This window comes from Pantherophis guttatus, chromosome 2, assembly GCF_059756535.1.
Source record: "Pantherophis guttatus breed Tessera chromosome 2, ASM5975653v1, whole genome shotgun sequence".
NCBI classification, from domain to species: Eukaryota; Metazoa; Chordata; class Lepidosauria; order Squamata; family Colubridae; genus Pantherophis; species Pantherophis guttatus.
The window spans coordinates 134,275,146-134,298,449 of record NC_142064.1 but is presented as its reverse complement, the minus strand read 5'-3'; the positions used below and the strand labels follow the sequence as shown (position 1 = coordinate 134,298,449).

Sequence of the window (23,304 nt, the reverse complement as noted above, 5' to 3'; positions counted from 1 at the left end):
CGGTGGGGAAACCGGACTTCTGGTCAGCAGAGGAAAAAGGATGCTGCACTAGGAGGAGACTATGATGGGGGAACCGGACTTCCGGTTGGCTCCAGAATTGAACGGGGGCTTCCGGTTAGGACCTTTGTGGCTCTTTGAGTGTTTAAGGTTGCCGACCCCTGTCATAGAATAAGAGATAATTTTGTAATTGCACTTCTATTTGCTGCAAAGGAAATCAGAAGCTTTTTTCTGTTTCTTTTTATTCTTTCTTTCTGCAGTTCTTCCTTCCTTCCTTCCTTTCCTTTCTTTCTTTGCTGCTTTTACTCTTTATTAGTTTGTAAAACTTTCAATAAAAAGGAATTTTAACAAAATGAAGCAACATTAAAAATGGAAGGCTACCAAGGCTTTAAAATTGGGATTACCAAATTGCACTGTTTGCTTTCAGAGGAAAAGCAACATGGCTGGTAGAGCTGAAATCTTTACTAGTCAAAAAATGGGAGGGTATGGCTGCCAGAAGATAAACAATTATGATCAAGAATAAGCTGTCATCAGTCAGTACCTGTATACATTCAGCTTTCTCCAAACTTGTGGGCACCAAGAGGTATTAGCCTCTCATAAACTGTAGCCAGTAAGATCAATGGTACTGATGGCTAGGAATAATGAAAGTACAAATCCACAATCAAGTGTAGGAAAGTTACATTAAGGAAGGGTGTGGATATGTGTTATCATCATATTCGGAAGGAGCGAGAGGCTTCAACTCGAGTGCAAAATTACATTCTATTATATCCTTTTTCAAAGTCAAGTCATTTTGGAGTCAAGCTTGACTCTTGTTGAGCTACATACATGCAGTTTCCTTGGTAAACATGGGAAGCAGTTTGCAGTTGCCTTATTTCAGGGTGTTGTTCGGACTTCTAACTTTAGCTCACAGCCCTGGATGGCCCCATCCAGGTACTAACCAGAGTCAGCCCTCCTTAGCTTTCTGTTGATCAGCCAAAATCAACGGTACACAACCTAATTGGACTCTCCTTTTACTGGGCCCGCCAAATAATTTGGTGGGTCAATAAGCTAGTAAAAGAAAAAGGCACTTTTGTTGTTGGTATTGGTGTTAAAAAGGGACACTTGACCTGCTAGTGGGTGTTAAGTAGACAGGTCAAATTTGGAGGGGGTTACATTGCTTCTGAATAAGTAGTAAGTGATGCCCTTTGGGGTTCTGTAGCAAAAGACCAGCAGGGTCTGCACTCCTTGTCCCCTTTTCTCTTTGGTTACCTTGGTGATATGCAGGGAGCTGTTGCTAAGCAACAGTTTCAAGTTAACACACAGGGAGAGCAAGAAAAGGCTTTAGCTGTGTTTTTGTGTATGGCCGTCTGCATTTACCTTGATGCTCAGATGCACAAGGTAAGGGCAGTTCAGTCAGAGAACCTTAAAAACCAGGATTCAAATATAGAGAAACTGAAGGAGAAGAAAGCTTTCCCTACTTTCTCCACCCCAGTATGTAAGGACATACTGGTTTTAAAAGGGAATAATCAGTTCATATATTACAAATTGTTCTAATATTCCCTACAAGCGGTAATGTTTTGAATGTGCACTGGCTTGTAGTCATTTCTATTACCATAGCAACTTTCCACGTCGTCGTCGTCCCCCCACAGAAAGTATCCCTCAGAATCCTGGTTTTAAGGTTGTTGGTTTGTCAATGTAGGTCCCTCATAAACATTCACATGTCCAATATAACGGTAACCAAACCCATCTTCACAGGAGACCACAGACAATAGCCAACTATTTTAATGCCAGAAATAACTCGTTAGAAGCAATATTTTGTACAAGGCGGACAGGGCTGGAATAAGGTCTCAGTTTTTATTCAAGCCGTTCAGTGAACTCATACTTGTCTTAGTTTTAATCCAAACCCACTAGATTACCTCAGGAATTTGGAAAGTATTGGATGTACATTCCATGTATTTGGGTTTATAGTGCTATGTTCAAGTAAGAGATTTCCTTTGCTTGACAGCTCAACTGCTTTCTGGTCAGGCCTGCTTTGAACTTCTCCTGTTTCAGGTCTCATATTGAAGTTAGTTCTTGCCAGCTAGGATGGATGTGATTGCAAGTCAACTTGGTGCCAATCACACTTTTTCCTTTTGTAATTTAGGCATTCAGTACGTTCTCATGAGAATTCACATAGAACCCTTGGACAAACATAGATCACAGTCCGGGTCTGCTGTTCCCATTTCTCCAACACAATAGCAATAGTACTTAGACTTATATACCACTTCACAGTGCTTTACAGCCCTCTCTAAGCAGTTTACAGAGTCAGACTATTGTCCCCAACAACAATCTGGGTCCTCATTTTACCAACCTTGAAAGGAGAGAAGGCTGAGTCAACCTTGAGTGGTCAAAATCAAACTGCCGAACTGCCGGCAGCTGGAAGTCAGCAGAATTAGCCTGCAGTACTGCATTCTAACCACTGCGCCACCACACTTCAATTACCAATATATTGTCCAGTGTGCTTATTTTTCAGGCTAGTGGTCTTCTCAATTCCAAGCATGCTCAAAATCTTGGCACATTAATGTTTAGAAATAAGGACAGCGCGGTCTGAAAATAAATACAAATGACCACTTAGCCCAGAGTGCACATAACTACAACTGACAGAATGATGGCAAGAATGATAATTGGTTTTTAAAATGTCTGGGAAGTGAACTTCAATGACCTCAGTGGCTGCAGTAGACTCTTCAAAGTGTATTTTGCATACAGAGAACTCTGCAGGTGGCCGGGTGAGGCTGGTCTACTTCCATTGCTGGGCATCTTACAGGAATATGCAAATAGCAGAGCCATGTTGCACAAATGTTTCAATGAGTCTGGAAAAGAGCATGGATGCACGCAAGCATCCATGGTTACATGATGGAATTTTGCTCATTGGTTCGTGTATTTTAAATCTCTAACGTCTGCTGCCCTCCAGATGTTCTAAACGCTATCATTTCTACATCTTTTACAATTAGCCACGTTGGCTATAGCTAATAGGATTTGACGTCTGAATTATCTGAATCAAATTGCTTACCTTGACAGACAAGAAAACATAAATCTACATGTTCGGTGCTGATAGGCAGACCAATGTCTGCATGCTTTTTTTTTTCTTCATTCTGTTAGTAATTTCTAAAAAGAGTGATATTGGAAGAAGAAAATTCTGTTTGGGAGCCTATTTTGTCTGACTTCTAATCCTTCTGCAGATTTGTTTTAGTGAGGAAAAATATTTTATGTATGCTCAGAGACTTCCTCTTCAAGCTTAAACAATTTAAGGGACACAAATGTAGTACTATGATCTACTTAATTTTAGACATTTATCCGATTTGTTCCCCCTTCTATGCATGACAACGTTTCTCTTTGATTTGCTTATATATCTATTGTCTCTTTATCTCTCCTCATACCATCTCTTGCTCCGCATAAATGTCAGAATTGGCAAAGATCTTTCCTTCCACCCCCAAGTAACTGAATGCTTTGGAAATTGGTAAAGCTAAACCTTGGCCACCAACAATGAAGTAATTACCCAGCCTTGTTTCTCAGCAGCTTTTCCAAGGTATTGACACAAACACCTGCCTGTAGTTTCACTTTGTGCATTCCCTGGCACTCAAACCTCTTCTTGAGAGGACACTTTCTGCCCTGTTGAGTGCATCCTTTTTCTCTGACACTTGTCCCAAAAACACTGGAAGGGGGTTGCACACCCAGTCGCAGCTGCCTTTCCTGTTCTTTCTGGCCGGCTGAAAGTAGCACAAAGAACCGACTGTTGTGCATGGGAGAGCTGAAGGGTTGAATGAGTTGTCCTTGCAGAGCAGCTGATGGGACATGAGGAGAAGGACCCCATTGCTGTGTTTCTCTTTAGCATTCCTGCCATCACACTGAGCCCACAATCAAGTATTTGGTCCTGAATTTCCTTTTCTGCTAAGGGGGCTGAAAATGAGGATCTCGTAAAGATGTTATTTGACTCTGTGTGGAGATCAAGAGGGAATGGCCTGTCTTGTTGGGTGGGTGTTGATGGGAACGTAGTGTCCCAAGTCTGAACTGCGAGCCAGCATAGTTCAAATTAAAATTGTGTGTTACGGTGATTGGGATCTTGCTGTGTGAGTGCTGACAAACACTGAAGCGTCTTCTACCTGCAGTGTGGGAACAGCCACAGCTGCCTCACACAGCTGTTGCAGGAACTGTAGAATTATACTTAACTATTTATTATTAATGTATATCTCTTTTTTCCTTTCCTTTTTTCCTTTTAGAGGCTGTGGCAAATAGCCAAGAATGGACTCTTAGCCGCTCTATCCCTGAGCTACGCTTGGTAAGTTTGTTCTCCTTTTTCTCCTAGTTTTCTATCTGACTCATGGCGCCACATGTTTATTCCTTAAACTGCAGCTCTTCAGGACAAGAATCTGTCCTCTGAGGTTTTTGTAAATGACCAGTCAACTTGATGGAGCTAATTCACAGATAGGACTCTGTGACTCTTTTGGAAGTTTGACCTACAACTTCCAGAAGACCTAGCCAACAAGGGCAATAGTGAGGACTGCTGGGAGTTGTATTTCAACAAGCATCTAGTGAGCTACAGATTCTCCAAACTTGGCTAAGGAAGTGACACAAAACATTATCTGTATCTCTCGATCATCTATCCAACTCTGTCTCTAACTATCATCTATCTTTATCTATCATCTATCTGTCTAGCATGCAGGTTCTCTTAACGTTACATAAATGCTGTTCTAACACTGATGTTAATACAGGTTGTCCTCAGCTCACACCATTCGTTTAGTGACTGTTCAAAATTATATATAGCAGCACTGAAAAAAATGACCTTTGACTATTTTTCACATGACTTGCAGCATCTCCATGGTCACATGATGAAAATTTGGACACTTGGCAACTGGCATGTATTTTTTATGATGGTTGCAGTATCCCAAGGTCGCCTTTTGTGAACTTCTGACAAGCAAAGTTAATGGGGAAGCCAGATTCACTTAACAACCATGTTACTAACTTAACAACTGCAGTGATTCACTTAACAACTGTGACAAGGAAAGTCGTAAAATAACTCACTTAATAACTGTCTTGCTTAGCAATGGAAAATTTGAGCTCAATCGTGGTCGTAAGTTGAGGACTACCTGTAATTAAGTCTGAAGTAATTGATACATGATAGTACTTTTGGAGCTGGTTTGACCTCAGAAAAGAGTGATGGAATGAGGGGGCAGGTGAGTGAGTAGCAAGCATTTTTTCATCTTCACCTTTCTGTTCCCTGGTCTGCTGCTTATCACTAAGATTGATACTTAGGCTTCCAACAGTTTTCCACAAATATCCTTGGTTCCCACAGCTTATTAAAATATGCTTTACAATGCATATGGGAATGGAAATATTGTGAATATCAATAACAAGTAACAGCCAGTTTGGTGTAGTGGTTTAGGCATCAGGATAGAAACCAGAAAACTTTTGATTTTTAATCCTGCCTTAACGTGAATGCTGGCTGGGTGAATTTGTGCCAGTCACTCTCTCTGCACTTATCTCACCTCAAAAGGTTGTTGTTGTGGGGAAAATAGGAAGAGGAAAGAGTATGAGATACATTCACCACCTTGAGTTATTTATAAAAATAATAAAGGCAGAATTAAAAAATATCTAATCTAACAACAACACTGACCAGAATAAAAAAAATGCCTCTCCTCTTCAGGGGATCCTATCATAAGGGGAATTATCACTCTTGAGAACTGCAGACTTGGTGATGAACCATTATTTGGGGGTGAAGAGTAAAGTACCTGGGTGGTGAGGACAACAGATTCTAAAGCACCATGCTTTCACCTCACACCACCCATTGGAATTGGACTGCAGCTCCTGTCGCTCCCAGCCAGCATATAGCTAGAAGCCCTATCCATGCTGGCTAGCAGTTGGATGGAAGTTGTCCTCCAATGACTCAATGGAGAGCATCAAAGTTGAGAAAAATGCTGCCTTAACAGTTCCAGAAAGCCAAGGACGGTGAGTTTCATCCTGAAATGACTTGTGCTCTTCAACCTCCACAGGGTGTCCTTGGGACCATCAAGAGTGGCAAATCAGCCCTGGTTCACCGCTACTTAACCGGATCCTACTTGGGCCTTGAACCTGCAGAAGGTGAGTTCCTTCCTTTCCTCTTCCCCAAACTGAAGCATCTTCTCTGTAGCCAAGCTTTCATTCGGCCCTTTGGGGTTTTTCTTTTCCTCACAAAGCTGAAACCCTGGAAAGCCCAAAGGGGACAGAAGGGCTGTGTGAATGGAGAAAAATAATTTATTGTATTTAGATATGTAATGTAAAAAGTTAGAGAAAGCCTGCAGGACTTCTGGAATCTTTCCCACTTACTTAATAGCGGTAGAACTCTGGGTCACATAACTAGGAAGGAGGAGGGCTTGGAATAGTTCCATAGAGATAGATGCTCCCAGGATTTCCCCCCCCCCCCCCCACATCTTTTGCCTGATTCTGGCCCAATTTTTAGCTTAATCTTTCTTTTGCTGACTTTTCCCCTTTGTTCAGGTTTGGTTCCATTCTGTTCTTTTGGGGAGAGTATTTCTGCTGGCAGGCAAGCAGGCACATAGAGTTCTGAATCTCTTTACATGGTTTCCTCCAAATAGTTCATTAGGTTGGAAAGAATAAAAAGGGGGACAGCCAGCTTCCTTTTCATCCTCAGCCATAATCGCTCAGAGGGTGACTTGGGATAATTTACATCAGCCCACCCTTTCCTGGTTGGGGGCGGGAGGGCGGGGGGGCGGAGAGAGTGGAATTGAGGAGGGTGCTATATGCTTCTTGCCTTGAGCTCTCAAAGAAAAGAGTTGATATAAATCTAATAAATCAATTCACGCATAAATACTTTGCCTTCTATTTTTCAGGGGGCCAGTTCAAGAAAGAGGTCATGGTGGATGGTCAGAGCCATCTTTTGCTGATTCGAGAGGAAGCTGGGCCACCAGATGCTAAGGTGTGACTCCCTTGTTGGCCCAAAGCTTGCAGACGGCCGAGACCTAGAGCACTTTAGCTATTTGTGAACAGTTGTAGTTGATACTGCTTTAAATGGCAGGGCTTAATTTATAGAAGAAGCCAGGGGTGGGTTCTAAATTTTTTTACTACCGGTTCTGCGGGCGTAGCTTATTTTGTGGGTGTGGCTTGGAGGTCATGTGACTACGTGGGCGTGGCTAGCTGGTCAGAGTCATTTCTGGAAGGTCCTCACATTTACGACCAGTCCTCGCACTTACAACCCGACTCATTTGTTTGCTTTTAACACTGATCAGCTGTAGGACGGCCCTTTGAAGCCCCGCGGCAAGAGTTTAAACAGTTTTTTCCCCTCTAGTCATCAGCTGGGACTCAGGAGGCAGCAATAGATTGGGGGTGGGACCAAATAAAAGGTAAGAATAACGTGGGGGGTGGGGTGTTGGGAGGGCGGGGGGGAGAACTGGTTCAGTGACGTCATATCGTCACCGCTACCGGCTCGGCCGAACCAGACCGAACCGGGAGCAACCCACCACTGGAACAAGCTTATTTTGCTGTAGCAATGTTTCCCCTCATCCAGGGACTGAGGAATTGTAATTCTGAAGAGAGGAAATAGATTTAGTTTTGAAATTTACAGCTATGCTGGCCTGGTTAGAATTTGCGTACTTAGCCCTAACCCTAACCCTAACTCTAACCCATGAGCTATTTCTGAATCAAATGTGCTCCTTTAGCTGGCTGGTAGTTAACACAATCTTCCCTACGTACTGCAACTCACAGTACCTAAGATATCATCCCCTGTGTAAGGGGAAGGGCTCTTTTCAATCCAAGTTGTCATGGAGGGGCAACTGTTTCAGGCAGAAAGGTCACAGCTACAGAAATAGATTGATATCTGTCTTCCGTGGGCTGCTTCACCTCACCTTTGAAAAGTTCTCCCCCATTCCAGCAGTTATAGTTATAGTTAAAAAACAAACCTTGAATAGCCTGAGAAGTTTTTATATTTTTTTTTTATAAAAGGAGTTTTCAGTACTACTCATGATACACATTTCGCTTGCAAATTTGAATGAAATACAGGTAGTCCTTGACTTACAACCATTCATTTAGTGCAGTGGTGGGTTTCAAATTTTTTTACTACCGGTTCTGTGGGTGTGGCTTGGTGGGCGTGGCAGGGGAGGGATACTGCAAAATCCCCATTTCCTTCCGATCAGCTGGGACTCGGGAGGCAGAGAATAGATGGGGGCGGAGCCAGTCAGAATTTTTACTACCAGTTCTCCAAACTACTCAAAATTTCGGTTACCGGTTCTCCAGAACTGGTCAGAACCTGCTGAAACCCACCTCTGATTTAGTGACAGTTCAAAGTTACAATGGCGGGGGGGGGGGAAATGACTGATGGGTTTTCGCATTTACAACCGCTGCAGCATCCCTGTGGTCACGTGATCAAAATTTGGCCATTTGGCAACTGGCATCTATTTATGACAGTTGTACTGTCCCAGGGTCATGTGATCACCATTTGTAACCTTCCCAGCCAGTTTCTGAGGAGCAAAGGCAATGGGGGAAGCCAGAAACGACTGCATGATGATAGCCAAATCTAGCCTTAGGTTCTGTCTCGGTTTAACTTCCCAATAAACAACCAAGTCGGAAGATAATTTAAAAGCCAGTTTATTGGGGTACCCTGATAAAGTGGGATCTCGCTATGAAAAAGGAGAGAGAACCTTGAGCCCCAGGTTACATTCCTTTTTATAATTAATACAACAAAAGAAAAATGAAAGAGGAAAGTTGGTTGGACAAGATAAGAGTAACCCCTCCTTGCACAGTAAATCAACCACAAAGCTTGTTTGAATTTAGATAACCAGATGTCACGTTGACACTTAGAAACATTTTCTTACCAGAAGATAGTATCCAGACATCCTTCTGTAAATTATGTTTTCAGTTTTATGAAAGTTAAAAGCTATCTAATCAATCCATACAACCCTAGGATAAAAGTTTTCCTACATTACAATCTGTAATGAGCCTGAACATAGAAAATAAGTCAAATTAATACACAACATAATTGTGTTAGTTAACAAATTACAAAATCCATGTCATGTGCCCCTCAATGATCACTTAACTGCAGTGTTTCACTTAATGACTTGTGGCAAGAAAAAGGTTGTAAAATGGGTGCAATTCAGTTAACAACAGTCTTGCTTAGCAAGATAATGTTGGACTTAATTTTGTTCGTATGTGGAGGACTACCTGTACTTAATAATCTGGAAGTCACAGTGCAGTGCTATGGGCACCACAGAATCTGTCAAGTCTTAGAATAAAGCCACAATCTCCCTGAATTCTTAGATTAGAATTAATTCCAAACAATTACAATTACAATGGCTAAAAATCTCACAAAATCATTACATCTTCTAGGATAGGTGATGGAACCCGAATCTGAAAAGGTTGTTGTCTCCTGTCAGTGAAATGACCACTCATATTCAGGGCCAGCCTATTCTCAGAGAACGAAGAAGCAACCTTAGGCAATCAATGCTGGGATATAGTGAGGTCTTAAGAAAATAGCATTCTGTATGCCACACGGTTTGCCTTAACCAGAAGCAAATTTCCTAGTATCTTCCAGATGTTTTGGGCTACAAGTCTCACAATATTTTGCCATTAACCATAGTGGCTGAGGTTAATAGACATTGGAATCTGAAACATCTGGAGTTTGTTTACTGCTGCCCTAAATTAATTTCTTTTGAGATATCTCCACTCTGCATGCATGGAGACCTCTAGACGTATGCAGACTCATTTGAATTCCCCCCCTCCTTCAAAAAGAGGAAAAATTGTGGAATAATTTACAGACGTGACCCGTCTGTGTTTTTCAAACTTCTTCAGGTCACAGAAATTATTCCCTCCCTCCTACCACCACCCCTAAATAAAACCTAGAGCTATTAATCATGAGGCATAGATCTAGTGACTGAAAATTGGCTGTGTCCAAGTGAATCCGTTTTTTTGTTGCCTAGTCTCTCATGGAAGCCCATCAATTGCTTGCAGAATCCTAGGTTATATGAAACACACACTTTGGAAAACTCTGGTTTACATCATAGTTTATCTTTTCTTTGCCAAACAAAGCATTTTGGTGGGATAATCTGGAGGTGTTGGGGGCCATGGGCTGAAGTGTCTGGTACAGGAGGACATGCACATTCACTCCTCCACCCTACAGATCAGACTTCCAGCCCAGTAACTGTCTGCCTGTGTGTTTCAGGCAGCTGTTCTTTTTCTCGGCTTGCTTACGATGGTCTGGGAAAGACTCAAATTATTCATAGATGGAAGAATCTGGAAATTACAGCCCACTTGAAATCCTGGCAGTTCTAATGAAAAGGCTACCCCGTGTTTAGCTTGCATTGAAAACAAGCTCTTCCCATTGCAAGAGAAATTCTGCGGACCCAACCAGACTTGATGGGAGCAGCCATGTCTGCCATTCAGTTGTCTGGCTCATTCATGTAAAAAGAAAAGATGGTAGAAGTGTGTCTGGTTTTCTTTCCAAAGGAGGGTGTGGGTGAGGGGAGCTCATTTATCACCCCAACTCTTATGAATCAGCCAGGCTAGGAGCAAAGTGTCTTGGGCAACTGCATGTAAGGAAAAGAAAGGTCTCAAACCTCTTACCATGCATTCCCTTTTAATTTAAAATTGGATATCTCCTCTCCAGCTTATGGATAAATAAGCATGTCAGTATATAAAATCAGTGTCATTTAACTCCCTGCAGCACTAATTGTGGGAATCAAGAAATAAAAGTTTCAGAAACAAAAAAAATAGCCAGTTTGCTCCTAGTGGTTAAGGCACTAAGCTAGAAAACAGGAGACTGTGAGTTCTAGTCCCGCCATAGAGGGGGACTGAGGTGGCTGGGAGAGTAAAGTAACTGGGAGACATTGAGCCGGTCATTCTCTCTCAGTCCAATTCACCTCACAGGATTGTTGTTATGGGGAAAATAGGAAGAGGAAGGAATAGTAGTAGTAGTAGTGCCTTGAGTTATTTATAAAAAATAATAAAGGCAGAATTACAATAAATAAATGCTTGGCTTGATGTAAAGTTCTCAAATCTTTAATAATCTCTCTGTTTGGGGAGAGTTTGGACCCAGTATCATTCTCCCATTCCCAGACCTATTCTGAGTGTGGAATAAAGGCAGTCTGAAGGGAACTGCCTGGTACTGATCTTTCCCACTTGCTTTTTTTCCCCCTTACAGTTCGCCAATTGGGCAGATGCCGTCATCTTTGTCTTCAGTCTGGAGAACGAGGCCAGTTTCCAAGAGCTGACTCAGTTCTATGGGCTCCTCACCAACTACCGTGCTGTTTCCGACATGGCTCTTGCCCTGGTGGGCACTCAGGGTGAGTGGGGAGAGGAAGTGCGCTCTAAGGGCTCCAGAAGATGTTGAAGTGAAGGGAGCATAGCAGGGCCCTAAGGCCTACTGGGAGTTGTTTAAATGAAACAGAGTCAAATCTCCAAGTAGAGAGATTCTGTGGCCCTGGTCTTGCCCTTTATTCATTACTAAGTCAATTGTTCGTCCTTTGGCTCTTTACTGACTGTTTGGGTACCAAAAAGAGTGGATGATTTTTCCATCCATTCATCATTTTTATGGAAGAGCTATGGAGTTCTGATCTGCATGAAGAGCAGTGAAAATGGATCCAAGATGCTACCTGGAATTAATGCAAACTATTTATATAAATATAAATAATAATATATTTATTACAATTAAATATGTGTATCTATATATGTGTATGTACACACACATATATATATAAAATATATTGCATATAAATATATAAATGGAAAGTATACATTTATATTGATACAATTTATAACATTTTATAAAATTATATATTTTATATATTTTATAAAATGTTATAAATTGTATCAATATAAATGTATACTTTACACACACACACACACACACACATATATATATGTATATGCAATATATTTATTATAATTAAAATGTAAAAAATAAAGTAAAAAGATAGGGCAAGAGATTGGACAATATTAGCATGGAAAATGAAGGCATCCTTCACTCACATAATGAATTGGATGTGTAGCTGAGCTTCACTGAATGAGTCATTAGAGTAAAGCACTCTTGCAGTGCTCTGTTTGCATAGCTTGTTCACGATTGGCATCATTCACTCTTTCCTGGAGTGGCACAGATCATCTTCTGCCAGGGTCCCCCAGAATGATGAAGCTGCTCTCCAGCGTTATTTAAATATCTTTTTCTTAATTAATCGATTTACAGTTGTATTTAAAAAGACTCAACTAATTGAAATTCTGTGCTCTCAGATATTTTCATATATATTCTTAAATTATACGATAGTTTCCACTTGTGCTAATTATGGATAACTCTGTCCTGCAAAGCGTATTTGATCACTGGAAATCCTTGTGCAGTTTATGAGGTTTTATTAGGCGATTGCTCTACAATCCACTCATAAAAAGAAGCGATCTACCTCCATTTCCTGAATATTAGTGCAATAATAGCATACTGCATGTAGATCCCTGACTGTTCTGTAGTGGGATTAGAGACTTCACTTTGATCTAGGAATTCCATTTAGCATTCAGGACATCTGCAGCTACTTAACAATGACCCAGTGCCCTAGTATTTTCCAGACACTGAAGTGGGTTTGGTAATGCCTTGTAAAGGCTTTGACTTGGATCCCTTCCAAAGAAGCCAGTATGATCCTTCAAGGCAGACTGCATAGAAGCAAAATTAAGTCCAAACAGGTTTATTATTTCTAGGTCACACGTCCACCTGTGCCAAAGTGCGGCTGACAAGAGCTGGACTGGAGTAAGGAGGCACACTGAGTTCAGGAACCAAAAGGGAAGCGGAGAGCAGTAGAACAATAGCACAGTGGAATACCTTGAAAACTCATAGCAGGGATGGGCCAGCAGATAAAATATGCGTCTCATTCATGCAAAGAAAATGTATACTGCCCTTATTTTTTTCTGGTTTTAGGGTAGCCTTAGCTACACGTATTTTAAAAGTTTACAGAATGAGAATTAATGCAAGAATATGTTTTGTTTGAATGAAGTCAATGCGGCCTGACTGTTCATAAAGCAGAGAAATCATTTTTATCGCACAATCTGCAAGATCGTTTGAAGAAACCTCTGTTGATTACGCCACGTTTCTTTCCACCTGAAACACGGAGGGGGAATTATTTTTATTTTATTTTTTCCATTCAGACAAAATCAGTGCCAGCAATCCACGTGTGATTGAAGATTCCCGAGCCCGGGCTTTATGTACAGAAATGCGCCGTTGCCTCTACTATGAAACCTGTGCCACTTATGGGCTGAATGTTGATCGGGTCTTCAGTGAAGGTGAATATCTACCTAGAATGTATTCTGAGTAGGCAGAAGAGAGGGAAGCCAGGTTGTATGTCATGCCAATAAAAACAGGTGTGTGTGAAAACAAACATTCTCCCCAACAGATAAACTCTGCAAGTAGAAATGGCAAGGGGAATGTATTTTTGATATTTTACTCTAGATGTGATAGGTTCCATTATCTGCTGCAGAAGTGATAAATCATATTAGCAAGGCACACACATTCAATAGTACTTGCACACTTTTCTACCGGTGTTTAAAGTTGTGTCATCCGTTAGTTTACATTTGTATGATGGATTTCTGAGGTCACTTTCCCCCCTCACCTCCCCACCCCAAAAAAGTATGCTTATTTTGTTGTTTCCAAGGAGTCGCTTCTTACCATTCTGAGCAAGAGAAAAGTTCAATACACATGATACAACTAGACTGTGAGAGAGTGAACTTGACCTAGAGCTACTCTTTCTCTTCTTGTGTTGAGTTCGCACTCTATCCGCCCCCTGAGACCTATCACTTTCAACAACCAAAGGCAAAGGGAGGGCTTGTGGAGGAGTTCAACATTTTCAGAGGAAATGCTCGTGTCATAAAATATTGAGGCAAACTGCTAATACTGGACATGCGGGGGCTTCAGACTGAGAGTTACAGAGATAAGACACTGTGGGGATAAGTTACTGGCCTGCGTAAGGTTTCATCCCTGTAATGGCTGTTCTGCTGTTTCCTTTTTTTTTATATAGTAAAGGTTTTTTTATTTTTTGAAGACACAAACAAACATACAATACATCTTTTCTGAACAAAATATATGGCCCGGTCCTAAATTTGTACAGCTTTTTGTTCATCTTTAACACAATTTTATACATTCAATTTTTCTCATAGCATTTATTCTCTCTGATTTTAAGAAACCAATATTGCCCTTTATCTTAAATTCTCATCTTATTATAGTTCAATTTTTCTTTTCCCTCCTTAAAATTTGAACCCCTAAATTTAAATTCATATAACATAATACAAACCCCAATTATTTCCTTAAATTCTATTATTCTAATCACCAATGATTCTCGTATCAATTATTCCGAACAATCAAAATACTGGTAGAAACCAATTAAGTATATGTACTTCTTATTTCTAGATCTTATTTTCAATTTTTAAACATCCCTACATTTTACCATTTCTTCATATTGACTTAAATAATTCATTATTGCGATTCTATTACTTCATCAATTGTTTATATTCTTATCTCTTATTTTACAAGTGATCCATTTGTAGCAATTTCACTAATTAGTTAACACATTCCATGACAAATCAATTAAATATCAATCTTACTCCAAAATCCTTAAATTTAAACTCATACAACATAATACATTTCTTAATTGTTTTCTTAGAATTTCTTGTTTCAATCTCAAATAATTTTTTTCTTTATCTAATATTCCAAATAATACCCTTCAACATTTTTATAAAAACCAGTTACTTATATCTAATTAATTCATAATCCAATATCATTTCAACTTTCTTTTCTTATTTAGTTAAATTCTAATTATCTCATTAAGCATATTCCAATTATTACAGTCCCCTTCATTAATTAAACATATTCCAATTGTTACATTTCATACATCCATATAGTTTAAGATCACTTCATTGAAAATACAATTTCATCTTTTTTCTAATATTCATTTCATTTACCCCATATTCCTTTTCCATTTCTTTCTCCCTTTCTATCTTATATATTTTATTTTATTTTTATTTTTTCTTCTTTTCTTTTGTATTTTAAAATCCTGTACCCTCTTTTCCCTTTTTCTTATCTTTCCACTGCTAATCCCAGTATAATCATTTTGTTTTTTAAAATCATAGACTCTTCTATTTTGCTGTATCTTTCCCATTCTTTTCCATCCCTTTCCCCTTTTTCTTATGTTCTCACTGATAATCCCAGTATAATCATTTGAGATTTTTATATTCTTTCTATTCCACCCTCTTTTCTTTGTTTCTTTTCCCTTTTTCTATTTCTTCCATTGTTAATCCCAATGTAACTTTTAAAGTTCTCCTTTTTATTATTATTATCCACATAGTCATTTAAATTTCCATAGTCAATCTCCTTGTCTTTGTCTTCTTCTTTATTGTCAGTCTCTTTTTCTTGCTTCTCGTTAGTTATTTCTTTGTCAGCTTGAATGAGTCCTAAATCAATTTTTGGTCATCAAGTTTCAATTTTCCATGCAATATTGTGGTCATTTCCCTTATTTCCATTTTCAATGATAAGTACATCGTTTTCATCATTTCCTTAGTTCCTGCACCATTTTGTTCTTTCTAGGTTGATATTATTCCAATTGAAGTTACATTGTAATCCTTTTTTCCCCCTCAAAGCCAAAACACTTGTGAACAAACAAAGCCTCCTTAAAAATTCTGCTGTTGTCCCATTCAAAGTCCAAAACAAATCCTTTTTTCCAAAACAAAGATTCAGCGTTGCAGTAATTTTTTTCTCCTGAGGATGGCTCTCTACAATCCACTATTACAATCAACAAGCTTGAAAAATATCCATTTTGTTTACAAGTCTGCTTTAAATATTTATTTAACTTTTCTTTTTCTTCTGTTTCACCTTTATATACACCAAATCACTTTAAAATTCAGTCCAGATTTACATAGTCCAAGTTCCAGGTTACATTCCAGATTAATTTCAATTTAGAATCATTGGCCAGTCCTTCATTCTTTAATCTTCCTCCCTTTAAAACTCCCAAATTGAAGAAAGATCTTTTTGGGTTCTTAATTCTTCTAATTTTTTTTTTTTTTTTTTTGAGTTCCTCAAATACTTAAATCCAAAAAAAAATTTTTTTCCAATCAGGTTTTGTCGCTTTATAACTTCCGCCTTATTCTTCTTCTTCCGTCTTTTCCCACGCCTATTAGCCGCTGTTATAGCACTGGGACATTTACAATTATTTTTTTTTTAAAAAAAATTTTCTTTCTGCCTATGAGTTAGATATCACTCACCCGGCATCAAAATTCCATTCAATTCTCCACTCCTGCACAGTGCTTGGTCCGGTTGCCCCAGCTTACTGGCGGTTGTAATGACCGCCACCCCCCACTGCAGAGACAGAGAGAATTTCAAAATGTATAAAGTCCAAGAACAATCAGCTTGGTATTATAAAGCAGTGGCCCCCAACCTTTTGGGCACCAGGGACCGGTTCCGTGGAGAGAGGTTTTTCCACGGATCAGAGGGGCTGTGGTTTCACGTGCTGCCTGCAGCCCGCAGATGGGGCTTTGCTTGATTGGCGCGGCCCAGTTTCTGGCATGCCGCGGCCCGGTGCCAGTTCATGGACCTGGGATTGAGGACTCCTGTTGTAAAGGATTTGAGAGTTGCATATTTATAGTACAACCCAGGATTGGAGGGAAGAACATCTTCAGAATGTGTCTATGTGAGTGAGGCTAATCACACTGTGTTTTATTTTAACCTGATCATTATCTTCCCATCAGGGACTTTTCACTGAAAGACACATATGAGCCATCCCACGCATATGACTATGTTCTCACATACTTCCCTCTAGTACAAGATCACAACACATTGAAGTGATAATTGCTGGATGGGTTCACAGAGTGAGTGGGTGGAGTATCAAAAATGTGTTCAGTTTGTGACCTGGTCCTTAAGGGGGGAACAAATTATGGGTTGGACAGAATCTCAATTCTCTTATGACAGATCTCTGCATTGCTTTTGGATGGGGCAGTTGGAAAGCCTTAGCCACCATTTGACTTTCCTACCCGTCTCTCCCTTCCTATTCCAGTTGCCCAGAAGATTGTGAACATGAAGAAACAACAGCAGCTGCTTGCATCCTGCAAATCTTTGCCCAGCACACCCAGCCATTCAGCAGTTTCTACACCGGTGGGTGGCATCTGCCCTGTACAAATATAGGCCATGTCTTTTTCTTCCTTTCAGGAATCATGTTTTTCCAGAAAGGTCCTTAGCATCTTGGAAGGAAGAAGCTGGCTTGGTGTAAAGACACTGGGTTCTCTTCTCAGATATTTAAATCACTTCTATGTGGGGCCTGTGCAAAAGGTCCACAGATTGGAGAAAAGTCTGATTGTAGTCAGTGGTGGAATTCATCAGTTGTAACAACCAGTTCGCTTCGTGCACCCTCTGGAGGTGGATTTCCAGTAGGCCCATTTTTCGCCCTCCCCAGGCTCCAGAGGCTTTCCTCGACCTTCCGGGAGGGCGAAAACGGCCTCCCCCAGGAACCAGAGGCCCTCCGGAGACTGGAAACAGGCCCATTTCTAGACTTCTGGTAAGCCTGTTTTTTGCCCTCCCAGAGCCCTCCGTGCGCACCCTGCATTTACCTGGCATCCAAAACGGGCCGTGTGGAGACTTCTGGGAGGGGAGGGGTGGGGTCAGCCAATCCTTGGAACAACCAGTTCGGCGAACCAGATTAAAATTAACATCCGGTTTGCCCAAACTGGTGCGAACCGGCTGAATCCCACCCCTGCCTGTAGTGCAATTGCAACACCAGCCCAGTTGCTCAATAAATTGGAGTGGAGCATTGTGGCTTTGCAACAGACAGATTGTACGTGGACTGCAAAGGATTTGGATCATGTAATATAGCTATTCAGGTAAGTTTAAATATCCTTAAACTTAGCTGCCATAATACCAGTTGGGTAAAAGTTTGAACCAGAGATGCTGAATGGTTTAAAAAAAAAAATGAAAGATCTAAAAAAAAATCTAAAATCAATTTTGGGATTAATGTAAAAAAATATATAAAATAAACAAAAACAAAAATCAAAATTGGTATTTTGCAGTTCATGTGCCATCCCATGGAAATCCTTCCTTAGATTGTCTGCTTGGCAGATGGGAAGAGTAACAGGGTTAACAAAGGTTGTAGAGTTGATTATAAATCTGTGCAATACATAGAGATGTGAAGGCTTGGAGGAAAATAGAAGTGGGAGAACAAAAACACTGGCTTTTTTTTCCCCCCTTCAAGAGGTGTGAATGAAAGGAAGATCAAAAAGTGGAGCAGTATTTTCCCCTTAACCTTTCCAGTTTTGTTTTTGGCTTGTTAGTTTGTTTTTGTTTTTTTTAAGGGGTGGATTGCATCTCTACCTTTATGTCATCATTGGAAGAACCCAACTGAAAGAGAGAGAACTCCCATAGAGACTTGTACAGCCATAGTTACCCAGAGATAGAAGACCAAAGAAGAAAAATAATGCCTTAAATAGCTTCCCTTTTCCCAAAAAGCTGGAATGGGCCTAACTTGCCCTGATCCTGTGCAAGGTCAAAGACAATCATATTTCTTATGAGGACACTATTAAAACAGCCATAGTTTTCCATTCATATATTGTTGTTAATATTATTATAAGGCTGCCTGTCAAACACTTGAGAAGGCAGGACATATTAAAAACACAATATACTGTAACAGAAAAGAAGAGCCCAAACTAGCAGTTTCTGTGCAGTCCTGGCTTTTAGATCTTTGCCTTTGGTTCAGTGGCAATTCTATGAAAGCAGATGCCTTGGTTCTCCCTTTTTTTCCATGGGGCAAGGATAGCCTATTGCTGGGCTCCATGGGCCCCACAGCAGGGGTGCTATTCAGCAGGTTCTGACCGGTTCTAGAGAACTGGTAGCGGAAATTTTGAGCAGTTCGGAGAACCTGGCAAATACCACTTCTGGCTGGCCCCAGAGTGGGGTGGGAATGGAAATTTTGCAATATCCTTCCCCCAGGAGTGGGGAGGGAATGGGGATTTTACAATATCCTTCTCCTGGAGTGGGGTGGGAATGGAGATTTTGCAATATCCTTCCCCCAGGAGTGGGGAGGGAATGGAGATTTTGCAGTATTCTTCCCCTGGAGTGGGGAGGGAATGGGGATTTTGCAGTATCCTTCCCCAGCAGTGGAGACGGAATGGGGATTTTGCAGTATCCTTCCCCTGGAGTGAGGAGGGAATGGAGATTTTGCAGTATCCTTCCCTTGCCACGCCCACCAAGCCACACCATGCCCACCAAGCTATGCCCACAGAACCGGTAGTAAAAAAAAAATTGGATTTCACCGCTGCCCCACAGCAAGAGGCAGGAACACTTCCAAAACATTAGTTTGAGGGCATGAAGGAATAACAAAAATGATGATGATGGCAGGAAACGCTTGACTACATGCATTTCATGCAAATATTCTTGAGCTCAGACAGCAGACTGAAAATATTTTGGGAAGCAGCTCTATCTTTCTGAGACATCTGGATAATCCATGATCATACCGTAATTTGGCAAATTACGGATGAAAAATGAAAAATACTATACAGGTAGTCCTCAACTTGCAGCAGTTCATTTAGTGGACTGTTCAAAAGTTACAACGACACTGAAAAAAGTGACTTGCAACTATTTTTCACAGTTGGAACCTTTGTAGCATCCTCAAGGTCACGTGATCAAAATTCAGATGCTTGGCAGCTGATTCATATTTATGACCGTTGCTGTGTCCCAGGGTCATGTGATCACCTTTTGTGACCTTTTGACGAGCAGTGAACGGGGAAGCCCGATTCACTTAACAACCAGTATTACTAACTTATCAACAGCAGTGATTCACTTAACAACAAGGGCAAAACATGGGGTAAAACACACTTAACAGATATCTCACTTAACAACAGAAATTTTGGGCTCAATTGGGGTCGTAAGTCGAGGACTACCTGCGTTGCATTGCACTAGGTTACATTTGATTTACAGTTGATGTAACCTAGTGGCTAAGATGCTGAGCTTGTCGATCAGAAAGGTCGGCAGTTCGGCGGTTCAAATCCCTAGTATAGTCTCCTGCATGAGCAGGGGGTTGGACTAGATGGCCTCCAAGGTCCCTTCCAACTCTGTTATTGTTAAATTACTGATTACCTGAGCGAGCACTCATGAATATTCGAAACAAAGTAGAACTATGCATGAACACCTAGCAATCAAGGTGGTTGCTCTCATACTGGTGCTCTCCTCCTTCCCGTAGGCATAAGTCTTTCTGGATTCTTTTCTAGGCAAGTAATGGTGGCCATACAAGCGACTACTCTTCATCCCTTCCTTCCACGCCCAATATCAGCCATCGGGAGCTGCGCAGTGAGGCGTCAGCTATTATTGGCACACCCAGCTCCCTGCAACGTGGGACCAAACGCCGGACCAGCCTGTTCACTGTGAGTTTCTCCCAGAGGTCCATCAGAATGGAAGAATAAGGAGAGAAAGCCAAGGGCTGGATGACCTTAGTCAGGTCAAACAAGACACAGTCATTATAAGGGAATTTGGCCAGATTCCAGCTGTTCATTGATTTATCCAGGGTGAAGAAAAGCTGCTTTCCCCCTCAATCATTTAGAGCAGGGCTTTGGGATGGATCTGTCTCTGCCTGTGTTCTTGTTGATGGCAACTTCCAATCTTGATAGCTCTTTTCTGGATTCTCTGGTCTCCCGACCCTCTTTTCAAAGATGATCTAATGACAGACAAGCTCAGCAGTGGAGTTCTCATGGCAAAGTCAATTGTAAACATGCTCGGCTTGACCACTTATCATTTTGGTAAGATTTGTGTGAGGTCTATAGCAGGGGTGTCAAACTCAAGGCCCGGGGGCTGGATCTGACCCGTGGGGTGCTTAGATCTGGCCTGCGGGGCCACTCTGGAAACAGTGATGCCATCAAAAAAGGAGCTTGGGAGGGCTGCGTGTGATCATTCTGAGCTGTGTTTTTGCTGGCAGAGGGTTGCAGGAGGTCATCACAGCCTAAAACAGAGCTCGCGAGGGCCACAGGCGGCACTTTCAAGCTCCATTTTTGCTGGCAGAGGGTTGCAAGGAGGCCGTCGCAGCCAAAACAGAGTTTGGGAGCCCGTTTTCACTGGAAGAGCACTTGGGCCACCACAGGGGCCACCACCCTGCCCCCAACATGAGTGTCGTCAAGCTGGCCATGCCCATCCTGGCCACACCCACTCCAGCCCCCCAAGGTCAAGAACAACCATGATGCTGCCCTCAATGAAATCGAATTTGACACCCCTGATCTAGAGTATTGTACAAGCCCAGCCTGTTTGGCTACTTTATTGTTCAGTGCATAGCACGCACCCTGGAAAAATGGTTAATTAAGTAATCAAGTATGGTGTGAAGTTGTCTCCATCATTCCCTGGTACCCAAAATGCTTGAAGCCTCTTTCTTTAATACCTGTTAGCCTGTTCCTAGCTTGGTGCCTTTTGTTGGAGGTCAGATTCCTGTATCAGAATCTGTGACACTTATTATTCAGTCAAAGCAGTACCTATTTTAAAAAATTGTTCCTGGGAGACGTGGCATTTCTCAGATTCTTCTCAGGAGGTCTCAAGAAAGAGATAAATAATGCTGAAGAATTTTTAAAAAATCTTTTTACTGATATGGCAACTTGCTCATTATTATTAATCTCTCTCACTGCAATGCATGTCTGTTGAAGAGTGTTGGGTATATTTTGGGCAATTCACGTAAGTCAGTGGTAGAGAAGTAAATATTATCCCCAAAGCATGGGGGGGGGGGGATGTTTATCAAAGGAAGTTTCTGTAAAAACAATTCATAAGTTTGCGCTCTAAAAGATATCCTAAGGTTACAGCCATTACACACCTAAGATTAAGTCTTGCTGAATCCCATTGAAAAGAAAAACAGACTTCAATATAACCTACACACTGTGATCTCAGAAGCAGGCAACACATGCACCATTTTCAATTCCCATTGTTCCCTTCACTTTCAAGTGCATCTGGTGGTGAGAGGTAGTGAGACTTGTTCCGGATCCAACATCTTCTAGAGAATCACACATCCCTGGTTTATAAAAATTTCTGAATTCAGATGATGCTGTTTTTAAGCTGGGGAAAATCATCCTGGTGCCCTCCTTTGGCTAAGGGCTAATGTAAGCCAAAGTTCAAAAAAATCTATATTGTATTACAATGTGTACCCCCTTTTTAAAGTGCTTCAGTTTGAATTATTTTTATAGTAATGTCTCCTGATAAAGGGTAGCAACAAGGCATTTTGGGCACTATATTGATTTGTGCAGTGATGGCTTGTCTGGTAAATCATGGTTAAATAAAGCCATAGCTCAGTGCAGTTCATAAATGAGGGGTCCTTGGTGCTCTCTGTTAAGGATATTGTTGTTGTGTTACAGAGTGTAGAGCACAGAGAAATGTTCTGAGAGCAATGAATAAGAGATGTGCAAACTGGTTTATCAAAAGTTTACTTTATAGTGAAAAAACAATCTCATAGTCTTTAAATCAATCCAAGTCTTTGCCAGTTAAATCAGTCAGTGATACAAAATCTTCTTACCACACAAACAGTAGTTGGTTAGAATAACAAACTTACTCTGGTTCACAAACCACGATGGTAGCAGATCCATCCAACCAATGATAGCACAATGGTTGCAACTCCACACACAATGGTAGCTTATCATCAACTGAATATTTTGCAGTACCTTTCTTAAATACGTTCACAACCAGTGATTATATAATTACAGCATGACTCAGCATTACAATGAATCAGCAATAAAACTTTAAAGTCACACAATACATATTCATATTAAAGTCACAGAACACATATATTGCCTGGACAACTTGTTAGGCTCAAACCATATCCTAACACTCTCTGAGCTTACTTGTTTTCTTGCAGACATTTAATTACCCTAACTAGGTAACATCATCAGTGCTAGTAAGGAGTGCTGTTTGCTGTCAGTTTATATTCTGATGTCTTGCCTGTCTGTGTGGGTCGGGGGTTGATTCTTTGGTTGGGCTGTTTACTGATGGCTCTTTGGCAGTTTCTTGATTGGGGTATTGTTTACTTACCGGTACTTGTTGGTCTGAAGTTGACCTTGGAGTTAATTTATGCTGATCAGGTGGCTGATTACTGGTGGAGAGGTGCTGGAGTTTTTTTGTTCTCTTTTGGGCAGTTCATAAAGTCAGCCGAGATATTTGAATTGTCTCCTTGTAGAATCGCAGAGGGAGTGATACAGAGAAGAGGAGCCTGGATAGCCGAGGTGACAACACAGGCAGTGGGAGAGCTATACCCATCAAACAGGTAAACCTTCCAGTTTGGCTTGAGCACTGTTTTTCAGTCCTCTTAATCCTTTGCCATAGCAAGGGAAGGCACAGGGCATTCTTCA

At 41.0% G+C, this 23,304-nt stretch overlaps 1 protein-coding gene and 1 long non-coding RNA gene across 4 annotated transcripts in view; one reads left to right on the top strand and one right to left on the bottom strand.

Annotated features, from left to right (window-relative positions):
* AGAP2 (ArfGAP with GTPase domain, ankyrin repeat and PH domain 2) overlaps nucleotides 1-23,304 on the top strand; it is a 183,729-nt gene that overhangs the window by 132,755 nt on the left and 27,670 nt on the right. For all 3 annotated transcript variants that reach the window (XM_034412193.3, XM_034412192.3, XM_034412191.3), the window contains exons 2-9: nucleotides 4,233-4,291; nucleotides 6,003-6,090; nucleotides 6,840-6,925; nucleotides 11,138-11,279; nucleotides 13,117-13,251; nucleotides 17,007-17,104; nucleotides 20,206-20,358; nucleotides 23,133-23,219. In XM_034412193.3, coding sequence (XP_034268084.2) covers nucleotides 4,233-4,291; nucleotides 6,003-6,090; nucleotides 6,840-6,925; nucleotides 11,138-11,279; nucleotides 13,117-13,251; nucleotides 17,007-17,104; nucleotides 20,206-20,358; nucleotides 23,133-23,219 — 848 coding nt within the window. The remainder of the gene's footprint in view (nucleotides 1-4,232; nucleotides 4,292-6,002; nucleotides 6,091-6,839; nucleotides 6,926-11,137; nucleotides 11,280-13,116; nucleotides 13,252-17,006; nucleotides 17,105-20,205; nucleotides 20,359-23,132; nucleotides 23,220-23,304) is intronic.
* LOC148115333 (uncharacterized) lies at nucleotides 1,741-2,383 on the bottom strand. The gene is made up of 2 exons (XR_009621772.2): nucleotides 2,327-2,383; nucleotides 1,741-2,056 (listed from the first exon to the last, which is right to left on the bottom strand). It is a non-coding gene; the product is annotated as an uncharacterized LOC148115333 (long non-coding RNA).